The sequence below is a fragment of the Phaseolus vulgaris genome, chromosome 4 (genome assembly GCF_051622355.1).
Source record: "Phaseolus vulgaris cultivar YP4 chromosome 4, ASM5162235v1, whole genome shotgun sequence".
NCBI lineage: Eukaryota > Viridiplantae > Streptophyta > Magnoliopsida > Fabales > Fabaceae > Phaseolus > Phaseolus vulgaris.
This window is the reverse complement of record NC_143501.1, coordinates 3,826,080-3,845,009: the sequence shown is the minus strand read 5'-3', so window position 1 is coordinate 3,845,009 and position 18,930 is coordinate 3,826,080. Positions and strand designations below refer to the sequence as shown.

Below are 18,930 nucleotides of genomic sequence, written 5' to 3'. Positions count from 1 at the left end.
ATTTTTAATAATGTTTGTGTTTATTATCTTCTTCTTGGTGTATTAAATACTCTGTCATTTATGATTTATATATAAATTGTGTAAATTAAGTTACACATTTATGTTAAATTTATGAAAATGGTATCATTCTAGTTTAACTTTATTGAAAGATATATTTTAAAAAAATATAGATATAAATATGATATACTTAAAAAAATGATTTCAAAATGAAAAAATTGTGTTTCAAAAAAAGTATGATTTTAATTTTTAAATTATTGACTTTCTCATTCTAAAGTGGTATTATGAAGTAAATCTTTGTTATTTTTTTATATTTTTATATTTTTATAGATAAATTCTTTTTCTATATTGATATATTTTTTAATTTCAACAATATTCTTAAATTCAATTACAGACTAAAATTAACAAAAGGTTTAATCTATATTAATTTTTTTTAATAAAAATATATTAAAAACTCATATATCTCATAAAGTTTCCTATTAAAAATGAAGTTAATACGATATGACTTTTAAGTTCATTTCTTTCTATTTTAATTTTTAAAAAAATACTATTTTTTTTAAAATAAAAGTATTAAATTATTTAAGTTAATTTGTGTTATTAAATTTATTTGGTCTTCATATATTTCGCCTTCCAAAACTCTTGTCCTTTGAAAAGTTTTTCATGGGTGACTTCCTACATATCAGCATATTCAAATAAAGGTCTGCATATTTGTTCTATGTGTACGCTATGTGAAAAACATGAGGAATCTATTTAACATTTATTTTTTGAATGTGTTAATGTTTTGCGTATTTGGAGTTGAGTTCGACACATTTTCCCTACTTATGATTTATCTAATAAGGATGATTTTCTTTCTTTTATTAAGAGTGATGGTAGTCTGCTGGTTAAATTGGTTAAGTTAGCTGTGATAACTTTTTCTATTTGGATGATATGACGCATGATGAATTATGCTCATTTTCAGGATAAGATTGAGGTTTCTATGACTATTTTGGTTATTAAAGATTTAACTTGTCTAGTGGGTAATTCATCTAAAGCTTCGATGAGGAATGATATGTTCAATTTCAATGTGCTCAAGTTTTTTGGTATTAACACTCGTACTGGTAAAGTTCTACGTTCTCTTCTTATTAGATGAGGGTTATCCATGTCTTGCCGCTTGTGGAAGTATTTTCCGTGGGAGTATGGGGTAGTTTATTGGAGCTTTCTCTGCGTTTTTTTATGTTCAAACTATTTTGGTTGCTGAATTTTATGGAGTTATATATGCTTTGGAGGAAGCTCAAAAGTTAGGTCTTACTAATGTCTGGCTGGAATGTGACTATGCCTTTGTTTGTGCTGCGTTTACTGCTAAGACAAATGTTCCTTGAATGTTTCGTAATCGATAGAATATTTGTCTTAATTACTGTGGAAAAATCAGGTTTAAGGTGATAAGTGTCTAATTTCAGTAATATTTCATATTAAAATATAGGCACTTATGAGGATTTATTGTTAATTTACATATAAAATAATCCATAATTTATGAATTTATACTTTTTTACATTTTTATGAGCTTTATTTGAATAAAAGCACTTTATTGCCAAATTTGGTGTTAATTGCAGATTTATAGGGAAGGTTGGAGATTTAGAATAAAGGAGAATAATTTGAGCTAAAAAGATAAAGCCGGAAGGTCCCAGAATGGAAAAAGATGCAAAGAAAGATTGAGTCTCTTTTATGTTTTATCATTTAGCTCATTAGCGCGACAGAGGAAGCAACCTAACCCTAGAAAACTATGATAAATAGAGGGCTAGAGGCTCAACCCTAGTGTGCCAGATTGAGAGGAAAACACCATAGAGTGAATTGTAACCAATTGGGAGAATGGAAGGTGATAGAAGTATGCGTCGCTAATTCTACCCTTTGGGATTGGGAGTAATATGCTCAAACTCTTATGTATTGTGGTGATATCTTATATATTGATATTCAGTTCCTGATTGATTATTGGTATTGTTGTTTTACTTTTTAACTTTTCGTGACCGAGATGTATTTTTAGGGTTTGGACCTAAACATCAATACTTAAGCATATTTGAATGCTAGGGATAAACTTGAAATGTTATTTGTCATTAACGTCTGAGTGTGATTCTAACTTGTTTTTATAAATATGCGAGGGATCAATATTTAGGAAAACATTCTTAAGAATTTTATATGCGAGAGATCGATATAAATGAATTTTCTACGGGCATCAATTTCAATCAAAGAACTCAATATTAACATCAAAATACATGAGAGTGGGAGAGATGAAACCTAATCCATATTTTTCCAATTGAAGCAACTAATTCTTTGTTTGTTTTCTGATTGATCAGTGCCAACACAATAACTTCTAAACTATTTTTATTGTTATGTTGTTATATTTAGCGAATATTGTACTTGATAATTTATTGTTCCTTGTGGGATCGATATCCGTCTTGAGGGACAATTATTACTTCTGACAAACGCGGTGCACTTGCCGTAAAAAGTCATCATAAGGTTACTCATATTTTTCGTGAAGGGAATGCGTGTGCGAATAAGTTGGCTAATTTAAGATTTATTCATAGAGAATCATTTCATTGGTATAATAGGTTTTCATCTAGTCTGTTATTAGAATTCTTTATTAATAGGTATAGTCTACCTATGTATCGTTTTTGTTAACATATGGGTTTTGGTCTAGTCCTCCCATATTTTTGTATTTTCTTCCTTTTTTTTAATAATACTTTTTTCATATGATGACAAATGATTGTTTTTACTTAAGGTGTCAGCCTAGTTGAGATGTCAAGTAACATAGTAATGCCTAACATGAAAGCTTTTTATAAAAACATAAAAAAAATGATTAAATTATTTCTCATTTAAATAATGAAAAAACTGTATCAAATAAAGTAGAAAGATATTTAAAAAAATTATGTTTACTTCTATTATTAGTTTGAGCAAAAGCATCATTTTATTTTTTCTATATTTTTAGTTATTTTTTCAGAAATTACAAAATAAATTTAAGATGAAAAATTGACTACAAAACTAAAAAAAAATATCTTCACACTATGGAAGGTAGAATACAACGAATATTCTTGTTAAGTTGTTCACATGTGCTTAAATGATTAAATTATTCTACCAAATGTTATAGTTGAAAAATAATAGAAGTGTTGCTACTAAAAGAGAGAATTTTGGAGTGCGGAAATGCAACTGAGATTATACTTCAATTAAGATTATTTAAAAAAGTTTTAAAAAATAAAAATCGACTTTTCAAAATTAATATACATGTAAAAGAAAAAGGTATGGAGGGAGGTTTGAAAATAATTTGTTTTTCTTTTGTAAAGTCGTAATTAAAAACATGTTTTTTTTTAAGTTCGTCCTTATTAGCATATTTTTATGTTTTAAAAAATCGTGTTTAATAGCAAGTTTATATTTTTTTTAAAAGATTTAACTATTCGGTGTACGGCTTTCAATACTTAGGATTTATTTGTTTTTAATGTTTGTAATTTTGTTTAATTTTCAAGTTTAAAAAAAAATTGTGTTTACTTATAATTGGGTGTAATTTTTTGATTTTATTTATTTTGAATTTAAGAAAGTTGAATATAATGTTATAATTTTAGTTCATTTAATTAATTAATCACATTATTTATGTTAATTGAATGCAACATGGAAAAAATTAAAAGGATATCACTCAAATATATATTTTATTATAATAAATTAAATTTAACAAAATTGGAGAAATTGAATAATTGTTTTGATTATGACCGTGGTTCCAACAATAAGAATAATTTTTATTTATACTTAATTAATCATTATTTTTTCAACTAACACATTGACCAATTTCAAAAACTCAAATTTTAAGTATATATTTATTCATACTGAATAGTTCTAATTATATACTATTAGATTATAATAATAAATAAATTCATTATTTTAATTCTTATTCATATAATTGTGTTTACTTTGGTCTTAACTAATTTTTGTATTAATTTTGTGTTTTTTTAGATTAGTCTAAAGGAAGTGTTTATCTTTGCAAATGAGTCAAATATGCAAAAGTCAAAGTTGATTATTTGAATCAAAATAGAAAACAAATATGAGGAAAAGAATGAGAAAATAAAATCTACAATATCTCAACAACAAAATTGGAAGCAAATATTTTGCAAAATACAAGGAAACAAAATTCAAGAATTATGAGAAGTTGAAAATTGAGAAATTGTTAATAAAGACAAAGTCAGGAGCTTCATATGGTTTTCTCTTAGTTTCTTTTCTTCTTTGTAACTTTTTTGCCTTCGCATGGAAGACTAAACATTTTTTATTGATTATTTTATAATTTCTCATTGAGTTCTAAAATTTTGATTAATAATTTTTTTTCCAATTTTCTATAGTAGTTGTTTAAATATTCTAATCTCTTAGAAATCTGGTTTTTGTGAGAGGTTGTACTTGAACGCATGATTAAGAGTCTTCTTTATCTTAAACTTTGATTTCATAGTTAGTTCGCAATGTTCTAATTAATTTATTGGCCACATGATGCTTTACTGGTGAACTTCAAGTTAAATTAGATTGACACATGTTTAATCTGGTTTAGCTATATGTGAGAATTGAAGGATGATAACCTTTAGATGACCTATGAAGAATTTATTGGTGAAAGAACTTGGGAACCAACGCTTTTTATTTTCTATTTTAATCATTCTTTTATATTTTTTTATTAAACAATCTCAACCCCTTTTTTATTTTTATTGTTACTACTAACTTATTTTGCTTGTAGATAGATTATGAACATTGATTTACTGATTTTATTATTGGATTCGTTGGGAAATGATTTAGAATCATCTAACCACAATTATATTATCATTTTTTAGCGTTAAAAATATCTACGTTGGAATCATCTTAATTTGACAGCAAAACGAACAAATATCAAATTTGACGCCTCCAACCAATATATTAACATATTAAATAATCTTTTAATATTGACGACTTTATGCCATAATATATTGATCAATTTAATTTTCAATTATATGTTTGAATGTATAGGTAAAACACATGTCTAAAAATGTTTTGATAATGTACGGAAATTGATTTTCATAAAAAACAACATGTTTAGAAATCTCAATTTTATGATTTTTCAAATTCAGGAAAAGAAAACCTTTTGTATGTGGTTTAAACAAGAGTAGCATAAACATCCAAACACACGCAAAACATAACGATCACAAATTTTATCATATTGTTTTTCATGCGGAGTGGTATTACTAAGAATAGGTATATGAATACAAATTATTAAGTAAGTAGCATGCTAGATAGAAAAAGTCCAAAAATTAACATAAGTTTAGAATGAAAAAAAGAGCTCTAGTAACATTTAAAAGATATTGATGCTTTGTCTCAACAATACCATTCTTCTTTGGTGTTTCCACAGAAGTAGTTTAGTGAACAATACCTTTGGATGCAAAAAAATATTTCATCATAAATTCAACATCATTATCAGTACATTTAGTCTTAATCTTTGTTTGAAAATGATTTTCAATATAAGAACTGAAATTCATAACATTATCTTTGATTTCAAACTTATCACGCATAGGAAAAAATCCAAGTATAATGAAAATTATCGATAACAGTGAGGAAGTATCTAAAACCATTCATAAAAATAACAGGACATGGCCCCATATATCCATATGTATCAAATAAAAAATATGAACAACATGCGAATTTTTAAAGAAAAAATGAAGTTTCTTTTTGTTTTGCTTGATGATAAGCATCACAAACATAAGTCTGTAAATGCTAGGATAATATGTTTTTAAAAGTTTAAACTTTCACTAGAGGGGTGTCCCATCCTATCATGTCAAAGCCTAATGTTTTGAGCAACACAATTGAAGATAGGAGAGACATTATATTCATGAGAATTATTGAAAATGTACAAACCAACAACTAGCTCTCAAATGAGAAGAAAATGTATCATATACACTCATGAGAAGAAAATATGAGTTTACATTTAAGAGAGGAGGTAAGTTTTGAAATTGAAGCAAGGTTAAAAGAAAAATCTATAACATATAGCACAGCACAATAGTAAGATAAATTATGTGATTGAGATGAACAATTCCAAAATGGTTACCAAACACATAATGGTCATTAGGTAACTTTATGAGAATAGAACTAATGCGGTGATAAGTAGTAAAAATAGATAATGTACAAAATACATGATTTGTGGTTCCATAGTCAAGAATCCTATTTATTGGAAATTAAATTATTTAATATGAACTTCTTACCTACAAATGAAGATTCTAGATCTTGATGATTTATATTTGGTTATGAGATTGTTCCAAATGCTGGAATCGATTTTCGCAGGTTGAGGAGTTGTGTTGTCCATGAACTTGATCTTGTTCTTCGCACTTAATATCGTAAGCATTAACCTACTCCACGAGTGAAAATTGTTGGAGTAAAGTACCAGCGAGACGAGCAGAGTTGTGGGGTTCTCATCTGGGTGAAGGTATAGGTAAGTTTGTACAAAGAGCGCAATAAAGCTTTAATACAATATTAAGAAGTTGACTTTAAGTCTGACTGAACCTTATGAAATTGGTTTATAAAGTGAGGTTTGCACTCACTTATATACTATGAAATGTCCTTATCTCTAGTCAATGTGGGATCTCCAGCACACCTTCCTCAGACCGAGACATGTCAACTCGTGTGTAAGACTATATATTTATAGGTGATTTGATAGCGATCATAGTGTATAAGTGAGTGCAAGCATTACCTTATTGAATACCTTAAACTCACCCCGCACTCATGAAATCGAAGTGTAAGTTGCTTGTATGAAAAAAAAATGTTAATATCAAATATGACTTGTTTAATAAAATTTTATAAGATGTTGATTGATATTCTCCAGAGAATATCCTTGATATACGTGAAAACAATATGTACGAGTATAAATTCATGGATCAAATGAACTAAATTGGAAATTCATGGATCAAACATACACTCACATATCGCTACAAACAATGATAGAAAATCACAATTTAGAGAAGTTCAAATGATGAGATAACATAAACTCCAAAATACATTAGTGTTTCAGTCATAATCAACTCCAAATGAAGAAATTGAAAAGGGTAAAAAGAATAAGAACAAAAGTATAATTTCACAACGCATTCCAGAGGAACTCCAAATCATCGTATATAAAACACAAGATATGAAAGGTGCAAGTAGATGTACAAAGAAAATAATGTGAACTACACTTTAGTGTAATTTGCAGTCTTAGAATGAGAGATTAACCATTTTTCTTTAAAGGAAAAACAATTCATTATCACATGATGTCTCACTAATACATTTGTAATGTGTGTGAAGCATTTTGGTTTACCTTAATCAAAAGTTTCCCATTCTGTGATCACCACAACAGAGTTAGAATTTTGCATTGGTTGCTGCTTCTTAGGATTTCCCTGCCTCCTCTGCTATAATCCCACCTGTGGAAGCATCAGTCTCCAAAACTGCAACCTGTCCAATTTCAATTAATTAAAAGCATTAATTAGTAAGAAAAATAAGTACTCATAAATTAATATTGAAATTGTCCATATAAATTATGAAACTGAAACTAAGTACCTTCTTGCATAATTTGTCAACCTCAACTTTATTTAAAGAATTTTGAAGTCTTTTCCTTCTTTATAATTTTTAACTTATCAAGTATTCTTCTTTCTCTATTCTCAATGTCCACAAAAAGCACCAATTTCGACCCATCATTGACTCTCTCAACATCAAAATATGACTTTGAATCTCTCTCCTTGTTCTTGTAAAAGCTAAACAGCCCAAGAAGAAGAAAAAACTAAATGCCAATGGAACAATGAAAAGGAAAGCCTACAATAAGTTATGAAAGAAAAAGATAAAAGAGGAGTTTCATCCTAACAAACAAGAGAAAGTGAAAAATGATCCCCCATGTTAGCTTAAGAGCATCTTTATATTGATGCTGTAAATATGGTGGCATGAAATCCATAGTCCGTGCAATGCATAAGGCAACTAAATAGCACAGTTGGTTACCATACACTAGACATATTTGTCTACTGTTAAAATTTGAAAAATATAGCCTCTAGTAGTAATTTTTATAAGATTTGAAAGTAGTGAGCAATCACAGAAATACAAATGTTTTTAAAATTTAATCAATAACTGTTTTTATCAAATATGCATCTATTCTAATATAGTAACATCAATGTCATACATGTTTGAGTTCTCCTGGTCTTGTTCTTGTTTTTTATCCATTTCACCAAACAGATGAGAAACTGTTCTCTTCTACTGTTGACTCTTGACATCGACAAGGTGCTAATAATAACTTATGGAGAAATCACATGTAAAATAAGAGGACAACAAAAAATAAAAATAAGCAAATAAGAGTCAACAAAGAGGAGGTCAGAAAGAGGAGATCAGAAGTAGAAAAGAGAAAGTAAATTACACAATCACTAAAAAAAAAACAGTATCACTACGAAACAATGGGACTAAGAGTCTCTCAAGAAGAGGTGGTAATTATTCATACCAATCAAAATAATATATTTAGGATAATATTTAATTTAATATAATTATTTTTAAAAATTTAATTTATTTTTTTAATAAAGTTTAATGGTTATTACATCTTCATAAAACATGATAATTATTGATGATGTCACATACATAATAACATTAATTTGTACAGTGTGGAACGAACGTAAATGAATATTTTAAAAAAAAATATTAACATTGTTTTTTTTAAATTATTATATTAAATTGAATATTAATTCTATATATAATATTATTTTTTTAAAAATCTCAATTAACCATAAATATGTGATAACTAAAGTTGATGTGATAAAAAATGATTTAATAAGTATAATATAAACTTTGAAAAATTAATTAATATTAAATAGAAGATAGAATTAATATACCACTGTTAAATAGTATATTCCACATCCAATAGATACTATTGAAAAAATACTTTATATACTAAATTCTCGTCATATCTTATTATAGATATTTTGTCTTTATTACATGACTTCATCATTATTAACGGAGATCAAATAAAAAAAACTCTAAAATTAAATTGCAAAGTCGGCCTTGTATTCATGATTTTTTACAATACACAAAAAAAAATCACATCTTTATCTTCATCTTTTGATGCTACACATAAACCATTTACACTTGAAGAATACTAACTTATATACTCACGTGTGTATGAGTAAATTTAGGAAAATTCAAAAAATATCATTCAAAATGGTGTTGTTGTGCTCTCTTTTATTTGGTTCGTTTCAATCTAGTAAATATTGACCATTTTGACACTTGAGTTGTCTACCAATTTGAATTGCATATTGCTGCTACAACTATCATGTACACGGATAAAAACTTATTATTATTATTTTCTTAATTTGGTTAGGTGAAAACTTGTCCCCAATTAACTATGAACAACTTTCATTAGCCTTAAATCACTTAAATCATGTTTGAAAGTTTAATTAGTAGTACACTCACCAGGTTATTCAAGTATCTACTTTTACTTATCTAAACAAGATATATAGTTTTACATAATTTTTAAAAGAAGTTTACTATATCAAGTATTAGATTATGGTTTTATTCTTCTTTGATTTTTTTTTTATAATATTTTTTCGGTTCAATTAGATTTCACTTAGTAATTCATTGTATTTAATTCCTAAAATTTAAGATAATGTGATATTCGTTCCTAATATTTAAAGAAATATTTTAATTCTTCTAATATAAAATATATGATTTTTATTTTTAAAATAATTTATTATTGATTAATGTCAAGAATTATTAAAAATATATTTTTTTACTGTACTCACCATCCCATCAGAAATGTGAATTGACAAAATTAACCCTAAGAGGTTTTAAGAACCTAAACAAACATTTATTTCTTCTCTGTCATTTTCGTTGTCACTGCTCAGAGAAGGCCGCAATGAGTATTCTGGGCGATTTTTGTGATTTTAGTGCGTGGGTTCTCAGTAAATATAAACAAACATGTGTGCTTCTTTTCTGTGCTATGGTTAGTGGATGGTTTTGGAAACGTTGTTCGTCAAAGAAGAAAGGTAAGGTTCATTTATGTGTTGCTTTCGAAATTTATAATCCATAATATTTGTGTAAATGATAAATGTAGAATGAAATGGGAATGTGCATAAATAAAATAATTTATTATTAATTAATGTCAAGAACTATTAAAAATATTTTTTTACTGTACTCACCATCCCATCAGAAATGTGAATTGACAAAATTAACCCTAAGAGGTTTTAAGAACCTAAACAAACATTTCTTTGTTGTCACTGCTCAGAGCAAGCCGCAATGAGTATTATGGGCGATTTTGGTGATTTTAGTGCGTGAGTTCTCCGTAAATATAAACAAACATGTGTGCTTCTTTTCTGTGCGATGGTTAGTGGATGGTTTTGGAAACGTTGTTCGTCGAAGAAGAAAGGTAAAATTCATTTTTGTGTTGCTTTCGGAATTTATAATCCATAATATTTGTGTAAATGATAAATCTGGAATGAAATGAGAAGGTGCATATATTCCAAAAAAGGTAGTCTAGGTAGTCCTTAACCTGTTTTTGAAAAGGGCTAACCATTTTAAATATTTTTTCCATTTTGGAAATCAATAAATGTATCCTAGAAAGAGTATTTCAGAATGATGTTTTTGTTTTTCAGATTTCCTTTTCTGAAGACTCTTTTCTTTGACCGAACATCCTATTTTATAACCATTTAAAATTATTAAGAATAATTTGGATATTTTAGAAGATGTAGGGTTGGAGAAAAAATATAGGAGTGTAAAAGAAACCCTCTTTCTGAAATCAAGAAATTTTAAATATTTAATTTTTTAAAATAATTTCAAAAGTTTATATTAAATTTGAAGAACTAAAAATAAAATGAAACTTATTAATTTATAATTTAAAAGGGTCTTAATCCATTTTTTTCTATTAGATGAAATTTTACATGCGGGAAAAATACTCTCGCAACATGTTCCCTCCTTACACAAATAATTGGGACCTAAACCCTAAAGAAGAACAGAAAACCCTCACTCTCTAAACTCTTTCCTCCATTTACTATCATAATCCCAAATTATTTCACCCTTCCTCTCCAGACTCGCAATTGTGATACTTACTATCGACCTTCCTCTGAAGTGTTCCATTTCAGTCATATAATCTGTATTTTATTCTTCTCTCATTCTCGTAATCTTCCTATTTGAATGTTTTAATCAGTGTATGTTTTTTCTTTTTCATCCATTGTCGCAGTGCTTGCCTTTACAACTGTTTGGTGCATTGGCACATGTTTAGTAGCACACAACAGTTACGAAAGGGCTCTAATTTGATTTTGTAGGAAATATGCTAATGCTTGCCTTTTATAAGCTTACATAGTTGCAACTTGTTTATATATTTGTTAGTACATGATATATTTATGATAATTGGTAAGTTTTCTCTCTCTTACCGATATGGAATTCGAGTTGAAGCTAGCTAGCTACAAGCCCAAAGGAAAAAGAAACATGAATATCGGCTTAAAAAATAACAAAGATGTTTTCTGTTAGAACTATTTATTTGCGCTCAACTTGGGTATCAGAATTTTCATATTTAGGCTGTATGAAAAAGGAAGGATTTTGAACAACAACATATAAATATCAAGTGTTTGGTGTCTGGGGTTGTTTTCAATCTGAAGGGTTTTGGACTGATTTGTTTTGCTTCCCTCTGCAATTTCATTTGTTCTGTGGCAAGAATACTTGAATCAAGGGTCTTCCCTTTTTGTTTTTTGACCCCATAGTTTTTTTTGTGTGGTTGATGTGTGGTGTTCACTGTCACTGATATGTTTCTGTTTAGTTCTTATGTTCAGTGATGTGTTTGTTTGTTTGGACATCTATTTCAGAATATGCAATGCAAGGTTATGAAATTTTGTTGTGGCTATATTTTCCTTCAGTCCATCTTTCACACTGCTCTTTTAACCATGTTTCTCTTTAAATAGTTTAAACGTCAGACTCCATCTGTTTATACTTGCTGCATGTGTGATTTTCCTCTAAGTACATCAGATACACTCAAAATATTATAAGATATTTTAAGAAGTGATAGAAGTCACATTCTATTATGCACTATCTTATGTATCCATATTCTATTGCTTTCATTTATGTTACAAACAACTTAAGTTTCCTATTGGTAGGCTTCGCATCAGGTTTCTCATAACTGGGTCTGGTTTTAAGTTCTAATACACCAAATGAAGATAGTAACTGTTATCAATCTATCATTAACATACCTCATTTTTCTATATTATGATATGCAACTTCCTAGTAGCTATCTGTATGTTTCAATCCCTGATATGATACTGTGTTGGTATGTTATTGCCTTGATATATGCTGTTTTAAAACTTTTTCTTTTTTCTTTTTAATAGTGTGTGAAAATAAGACGGCCTCAATCATGCAGAGCTCTCAGCAATGGGTCGAGAAATAGTAACATAAGTTCTCTTTCAATTATTTCTATATTTTATTTTGTACAAATCTAATTTTGAATGTTGTAACCCAGCCGACCAAGGAAAGTGAAAGATGTTGCCCACCAAGAAGAAGTTGTTCGAGTGCTAACAAATACCCTTGAAACTGGAAGTGTAATTATCCTTTTCAAATACCTACTTTTCCCTTTCCTCCTCCTCCTCTTCCTCAATGAATCAAGCTAATCTTGTATTGCAGTGCCCCTACATGCTCTTCTATGGTCCTCCCGGCACTGGAAAAACAACTACTGCTCTTGCAATTGCCCACCAGCTTTTTGGGTATCCCTCTTTAGTTTTATTTTCACAATTAGAAGAGCGCTTGTTTATTTCTAACTGTTATGCCAATTTCTTGTGATCAAGAGACCTTAAGCAGCTCTAACAACTACTAGCTTTGGTTGCTCTGTAGATCAAAATAAACAGAGCTGCTAAATAATATCTAATCAAGAATCCAAGATTGACTACATGTAATGGAAACCAAGGTGATATGAACTATCTGTTAAAACTTTCTCTTAAAATATGCTTTACACTCTTAAGAATATTTCAATAAACCTTTGTTAGTCAGTTTCACCATGAAATCATTTACCGAGTAAAAAGGAAATCAAATCTAATTTAAGGAATACCTTAAGTTCAAATATTTTCACAAAATTTATATAACTACCTTTGAATTCTTGACATGTTGAGTCATAGAGATCCAAAGACTATGCAAATTGTGCATCACTTTAATAGCAACTTACGGTAATAATTTTACTAGGAATATTTTTTGTTCAACTGTTAGAAATGAAAGACCTAATGTTATGCAGTAGAGGATCATTTTGAGGGTTGAATTTATCAAAATGTCAATTTTGTTTGTTTTATGAGTTGGGATTCATTGGTAGTAAAAAATGCTTCCGTTTTCTTCCTTAAGCTAATCTGTTGTGCTGATGGACACAATGACACATGTAATTTAATTTCTAACAACTATATATTACCGACCTGAGCTCTATAAGTCCAGGGTGCTGGAGCTGAATGCAAGTGATGATAGAGGGATTAATGTTGTTCGTACAAAGATAAAAGATTTTGCTGTTGTGGCTGTTGGTACTAACAAGCGTAAGAAGTATGGGAAATCTAATTCTCTTAAAAGTCTTTCCCCCTCCTTTCTCTGCTTGTAAGATTTGAATAACTTCCTCTTTGTTATGGTGTTTTGATATTGCAGGGGTCATCCTTGTCCACCATTTAAGATTATTGTTCTAGATGAGGTTGATTCAATGACAGAAGATGCTCAGGCATGTTTGTTATGTTTTTCATTTCTAACGTTGCTGTCTCAAAGTGTTCTGGTTTCACACCACCTTCAATTGCTGTACAGAATGCCCTGAGGCGTACGATGGAAACTTACTCTAAAGTTACAAGGTTCTTTTTTATATGCAACTATGTGAGCAGGTATCTTGTCTTCCATGCTAATATGTTCTTCTTAATTTGGTATTCTCATATCTTTAAGGAGCTAATGAGTATTATAGTCACCATGATGAAAGTAATTAATCCAAATAGTGCCATGGAGTGGTTGGCTCCAAAAAAGCTATAGCGAGTTATAGGACAATTGCTATTTTGAAGCTTTATGATACGCATAGCATAAGTTTTATACCACACGTATATATGCTGAAAAATAAGATAAGAACTCCTAAATTGAATAAATTCATAATTAATGACAAAAAAAAGAGTTTGAGAGATGAACACATTAATAACAACCAACATCAAGGAATCAAACAAGTCTAAGCCTAAGGTTTAAAGCACCTAAATAAATAATTTTAACTACAAAATTATAATAGATATGTCCATAAGATACCATGACCATGATTTCCATCAATTTTGACATGTAATGCTAATGAAGTTTTAATTATTCTTTTGGTCCCTATTGTTGCAACATTTCCCCTTTTAGCCCTTATAACCTAAAACATCTAATTTTGGTCCCTGTATTTGCATCTCTTTACCCTTTCGTTCTCCTTGCCAAGTGTTGGCTAACATTGTTTGAAATGAATGAGACGTGGTTCATTTAATCAACATTAATCTGAAATGTCGTTGTATGACTTTAGAGAACAATGACCCAAAGGGTAAAAACATGGCAATTATAGGAACCAGAAGAGAATGTTTTAAACTATAGCAACTAAAAGGAAAAGTTGTTGCAAATGTAGGTACCAAATGGTAATTAAACCTTATGGGGTGCATTGTAAAAGGACTTTTATTTTGTATCCAAAGGGATGGCAATGGGGTGGGACAAGTGCGGGTTTTACTATCTCATCCCATCCTTGAAGTAAACATTCATCCCCATTCCCATCCTTATATCCAACAATTATGAATTTTTTGTCTCATCCCCATGCCCATCAAGGAACATGTGTATACTTGTACCCAACCCATACTTGCCCCTTTGCTATTTCACATCAGTGTTATCAATATTTGATTTGATAATGGAAAATATCAATCCTTTATGAAGTTATAACAAAAACCATAACGGGTTATGGCAGAAGCATTGCGTCAAAAGAAATTCAATATATAAATACACCACAAATTTCAAACTTAAAATAGCAACAAAACATTTCCAACTTAGCCACTCCACACCTCATCTCATGTAATTTCTTGATTTTCCACTGTCACCACAGCCTCATCAAACCTCGTGCAACAACCACACAACCTCATTAGATCTTGTGTTGCCGTTGCAAGCCTTCTTCTCTCTGTCTTTTATGGTATCTTTGTTCACTGCTAGTATCTCATGATGCAAAAAGTGGCTGCCATGACAAACTCGCATTGTCATTGCCATGTTGTGGCATTGATTAGAAATTCCTCTGTCAGTTTCCACCATAATTGGTTTTGAATAACATTGTTTCACATTATTAAGAAAACCTCTAATGTCTAGTCGACATGAGATATCCAACACACCCTCCTCACGTTGAAACTATCAACTCGTGCGTGAGACTATATATTTATATTTATGGATGGTCTGATAGCAGCTCGATAGCGGGTGACACGATAGGCATAGGAAACTCTCGCTAGGATAGATTCGAAATGATTTGGATACCATGTTAAGAAATGCTCTAATCTTTAGTTGATGTGAGATCTCTAACACACATTTTAATTAAATATTTTTTTTATAAAAAATAAAAATCACATTAAAGAAACATGATATTATCAAGTATTAAATATTAATAGGATATGAATTTTATTTTCTCTAATGTCAAATATCAAGAAAAAAAATTATAATTGTATAAATATCAAATTAGAGTATTAAATAACAATTGAATAAAGGTCAAATAATTATAGAAAAGAGTAAAAATGACCAAATGTAAGACCTAGAAATAAGTTACAAAACTAAGGACCAAAGAAAACTTAATATAAGTTTTTTAAATTACCTAATAAATTAAAAGTGTTTTAGTAATTTAAAATGGGGATGAGTATGAGGACATGGATGAGTACTGGGAAATGTATGAAAAAAAAAACGGGGTAGATATGTACATATCCATTCTCATCCCCAATTTAATAAATTGGGTATTATCCATACCCGTACTGTAGCTAATGCGAGGATTTCTTGTCAAAATCGGGATAGGTTTGAATAATGCCCGCACATATGGGTTCATTTGCCATCCCTATGTCCAAGGATTGGAAGTTTATATAACCTTTTAAAAATTAATTTTTCAGGCAGCACCATTTCCTTTGAATGGACATTTACGGAGAAGAAAATCTAACATTCTTTAGTTAAAAGGAAAGTCTTAATGGAAAAAAGAATATCATGTTATTGTTATTAAATCACTTAATGTGGTAAGAATTTTGTAAAAATGACATTATTCTTTGAATTATAGAAAACTTGTATAAGTATTTCTGGTAATATATTTGATCAACCAAATAAAACTTATCATTTGTGTGAATCATAATTCTCAAGATTCATATTGATCAGGAATCATGATTCCCATGTATGAAAAGTTGCTTTGGTATCAAACGCCATGTTAATGTGATATATTGATACAGTCCTTTTCCTTTTGTTCTTGTTAATGGTTTCCAAGGATAGAACACATTGACTTCATACATTATATGGTTGTCATTTTTTTTTCCATATGATTATAGAACCACTTGCTTCAAGATGTGCAAAATTCAGGTTCAAGCCATTGTCAGAAGAAATCATGAGCAGCCGGATTTTGTACATATGCAAAGAAGAGGAACTCTGTCTTGATGCTGAGGTGAGAACCTTATGGGCTGTTTAGTTCAGTGGAGGGGAAGGGAAGGAAGATGAGGGATTTTGATTAGATACTCTGTTTAGTTAAGAGGAAGGGAGGGGAGGGATATAAATGGAGAGGATAAGCAACTTGTTTCTTGTTTGGTTCACAAGGGGAGGGGAGACTTTTTAAAAATTAATTTACCTTCATTTCCTTGTTATTTTGGGTTCCCAAGTGTAAATAAGATTATTTTTGTCAATACATTTAAAATGTTTTAAATGACTTATCTTCCCCTCCAAATCTCCCCAATATTGGAGGGGAGCAAAAATTGAATGAGGGATTTGGCTCCCCTCCATTCCCAATCCACTCCCTCTTAGAATTTGAATCAAACAAAAAAGTTTTATTAAAATCCCTCTTCAACTCCCCTCTCCTCTATTTCTCTCCAACCAAGCATGTTAGTTCTCACACAATGTAGTATCATTCTTAATGTTCAGTCTTTTATCTATAGAGGTTTTGTTACATCATAATGGATTATTTTTCATGCCTTTGCTTCCATAGGCTATTTCAACCCTTAGTTCTTTTTCTCAAGGAGATCTTTGTCGGGCAATCACATACTTGCAGGTGAGCGGAATTTCCTGATCAACACACTCAATTTTCAAACAATTAAGTTATATGATTTCTATTTTCTTATAGTTTTCATGTGTAATTTAACTTAACCTCTTCACATCAAATAATGTAATCTTTGAATGTGATGCTTTTAACATATTCTGCTTGACTCCACCAGACTAATGAGTAACATTCCAACTGTGTTAAGTCTGTGCTGTTTCTTAGGGAATAATTGTTACAAGAAAAACTGTTATACCGAGAAAAACTCCTTGGGCTGCACGTACAAATCTTCTGTAAATTATACCGAGAAAGAAAATAGTTTTATATCAGAACGGCTTGAAATAATTTCAAACGATCAATCTCATACTAATCCGTTATGAACTACAGTACCTTAAGAAACATTTTACCGTTGGGGCTGTCATTTCGAACTTGAGAAAATTTAAAACAGCAGATTCCATCTGCAAAACCTGCATCGGATAATTTTGCTTGAGATGTGAGGTCCTCAAATACATACATAAACAGTTAACCTGAAGCCTCAAATGAATTCAAACCAAACCTCGTCTTTGAAGTACGTGTTATCAGTAATGTAACAAAATTCTTCCACCTGAGGTGCACAAATCTCCTCATATTTACTGCAAACAAATACCAAAAACCAATATCAATACTAGAAACCCCATCAATCAGAAAAATTACGAGGAACTTGTATGACTCCTTACGAGGCAATCATCATGGAGGCAACACCAAGTAATTGTAATCTTTGTCTGTTCATCACATTTCCTGAAAGATACCGGTCAATGTAGTTTACCGTCAAATACAATGTATCAGGTACTAGTCTATACTCTTCAGCCACCTGCAATCCGAAACTGAGTTTAGCATGTAGCCATATACACCAGGTGTGGCACTGAACTATTATTGGAAAGAACAGCGACGTTCCCCCAAGAATAAAATATTACCTACATATTCCTATTTGCAATATAATAATGTTTGAGTTTAACATGTGTAGTTATCAACAAACATCATTTACCTCCACAAGCCAGTCAATCAATATTGCACGCATGCTGGGGTTTATGTCCTTCTGAATTCTCTCCATGAAGTCTGTGGAAGGCCTTTTCTTTGCCTAATATTTCAAAAACTAGAAAATATTAGACCAATACGACATTCTAAAATAAACAGCAATTATTCTAATAGCCACATTTTCTTTGCTTACTCTGATCATAAAAACAAAAATAACAGAGATCACTGCATATATTTTTCAAATGTAGCTTAACTATACCTCAGACGCACGAAGGTGCTTGTAGATATCACAAGCAAAGGATGCGCAGAGCTGAGGATCCGCGTAATTGTTATCAACATTGACAAACTTATCCCCTTTTTCCAACTCAACAAGTATGTCTCTACTACAAATGTTGCCTGCAAAGACTTCAATCAATATCTAATGTAAAAACATGAGCAGATAATTTTATATTCAGTAGAAGTGACCAGAATGAAACCTGATTCGGCAGAATCAGAGATATTGAGATTGCTGAACGTCTTCCTCTCAATTGAATCAACAGCCGCAATATCACTATTGTCCACATATTCAATGTCAGGACTCTTGAAGGAGTCACAAGAAGACATCGACTCATCCATAGAAACCGACATTGCATCAGATGTACTAGGTGAAGCATCCAGCACCGGAGGAGGAACAGTAACAGTGACAACGAGTGGAGGAGGAGGAGCTTGATTCC

At 30.2% G+C, this 18,930-nt stretch overlaps 2 protein-coding genes and 1 long non-coding RNA gene across 3 annotated transcripts; 2 read left to right on the top strand and 1 right to left on the bottom strand.

The window, feature by feature from the left end:
* Positions 1–10,314: 10,314 nt before the first annotated feature.
* On the top strand, positions 10,315–12,792 carry LOC150027818 (replication factor C subunit 4-like). Its single transcript, XM_090301920.1, has 4 exons — positions 10,315–10,381; positions 12,330–12,387; positions 12,461–12,539; positions 12,622–12,792. Exons 1-4 carry the CDS (start codon positions 10,336–10,338, stop codon positions 12,775–12,777), a joined length of 339 nt encoding a protein of 112 aa, XP_090158046.1. The 5' UTR covers positions 10,315–10,335; the 3' UTR covers positions 12,778–12,792.
* Positions 12,793–13,399: 607 nt separating this feature from the next.
* Positions 13,400–13,848, top strand: LOC150027817 (uncharacterized). The gene is made up of 3 exons (XR_016520714.1): positions 13,400–13,515; positions 13,615–13,684; positions 13,765–13,848. It is a non-coding gene; the product is annotated as an uncharacterized LOC150027817 (long non-coding RNA).
* Positions 13,849–17,424: 3,576 nt separating this feature from the next.
* On the bottom strand, positions 17,425–18,915 carry LOC150027816 (cyclin-A1-1-like). Its single transcript, XM_090301518.1, has 7 exons — positions 18,694–18,915; positions 18,477–18,613; positions 18,228–18,320; positions 17,920–18,053; positions 17,760–17,835; positions 17,594–17,670; positions 17,425–17,494 (listed from the first exon to the last, which is right to left on the bottom strand). The coding sequence occupies exons 1-7, from the start codon at positions 18,842–18,844 to the stop codon at positions 17,425–17,427; spliced, it is 738 nt and encodes a 245-aa protein (XP_090157644.1). The 5' UTR covers positions 18,845–18,915.
* Positions 18,916–18,930: the final 15 nt, after the last annotated feature.

Bases quoted from the DNA above. Each gene is read 5' to 3' on its own strand.
- LOC150027818 (XM_090301920.1), top strand. From the start codon at position 10,336: ATGGTTAGTGGATGGTTTTGGAAACGTTGTTCGTCGAAGAAGAAAG. The intron at 12,388-12,460 runs GTAACATAAGTT...GTTGTAACCCAG, and splicing joins CAGCAATGGGTCGAGAAATA to CCGACCAAGGAAAGTGAAAG. The intron at 12,540-12,621 runs GTAATTATCCTT...CTTGTATTGCAG, and splicing joins ATACCCTTGAAACTGGAAGT to TGCCCCTACATGCTCTTCTA.
- LOC150027816 (XM_090301518.1), bottom strand. From the start codon at position 18,844: ATGTCGGTTTCTATGGATGAGTCGATGTCTTCTTGTGACTCCTTCAAG. The intron at 18,321-18,476 runs GTATAGTTAAGC...TTGAAATATTAG, and splicing joins AGCACCTTCGTGCGTCTGAG to GCAAAGAAAAGGCCTTCCAC. The intron at 17,836-17,919 runs GTAAGGAGTCAT...ATTTGTTTGCAG, and splicing joins GCCTCCATGATGATTGCCTC to TAAATATGAGGAGATTTGTG.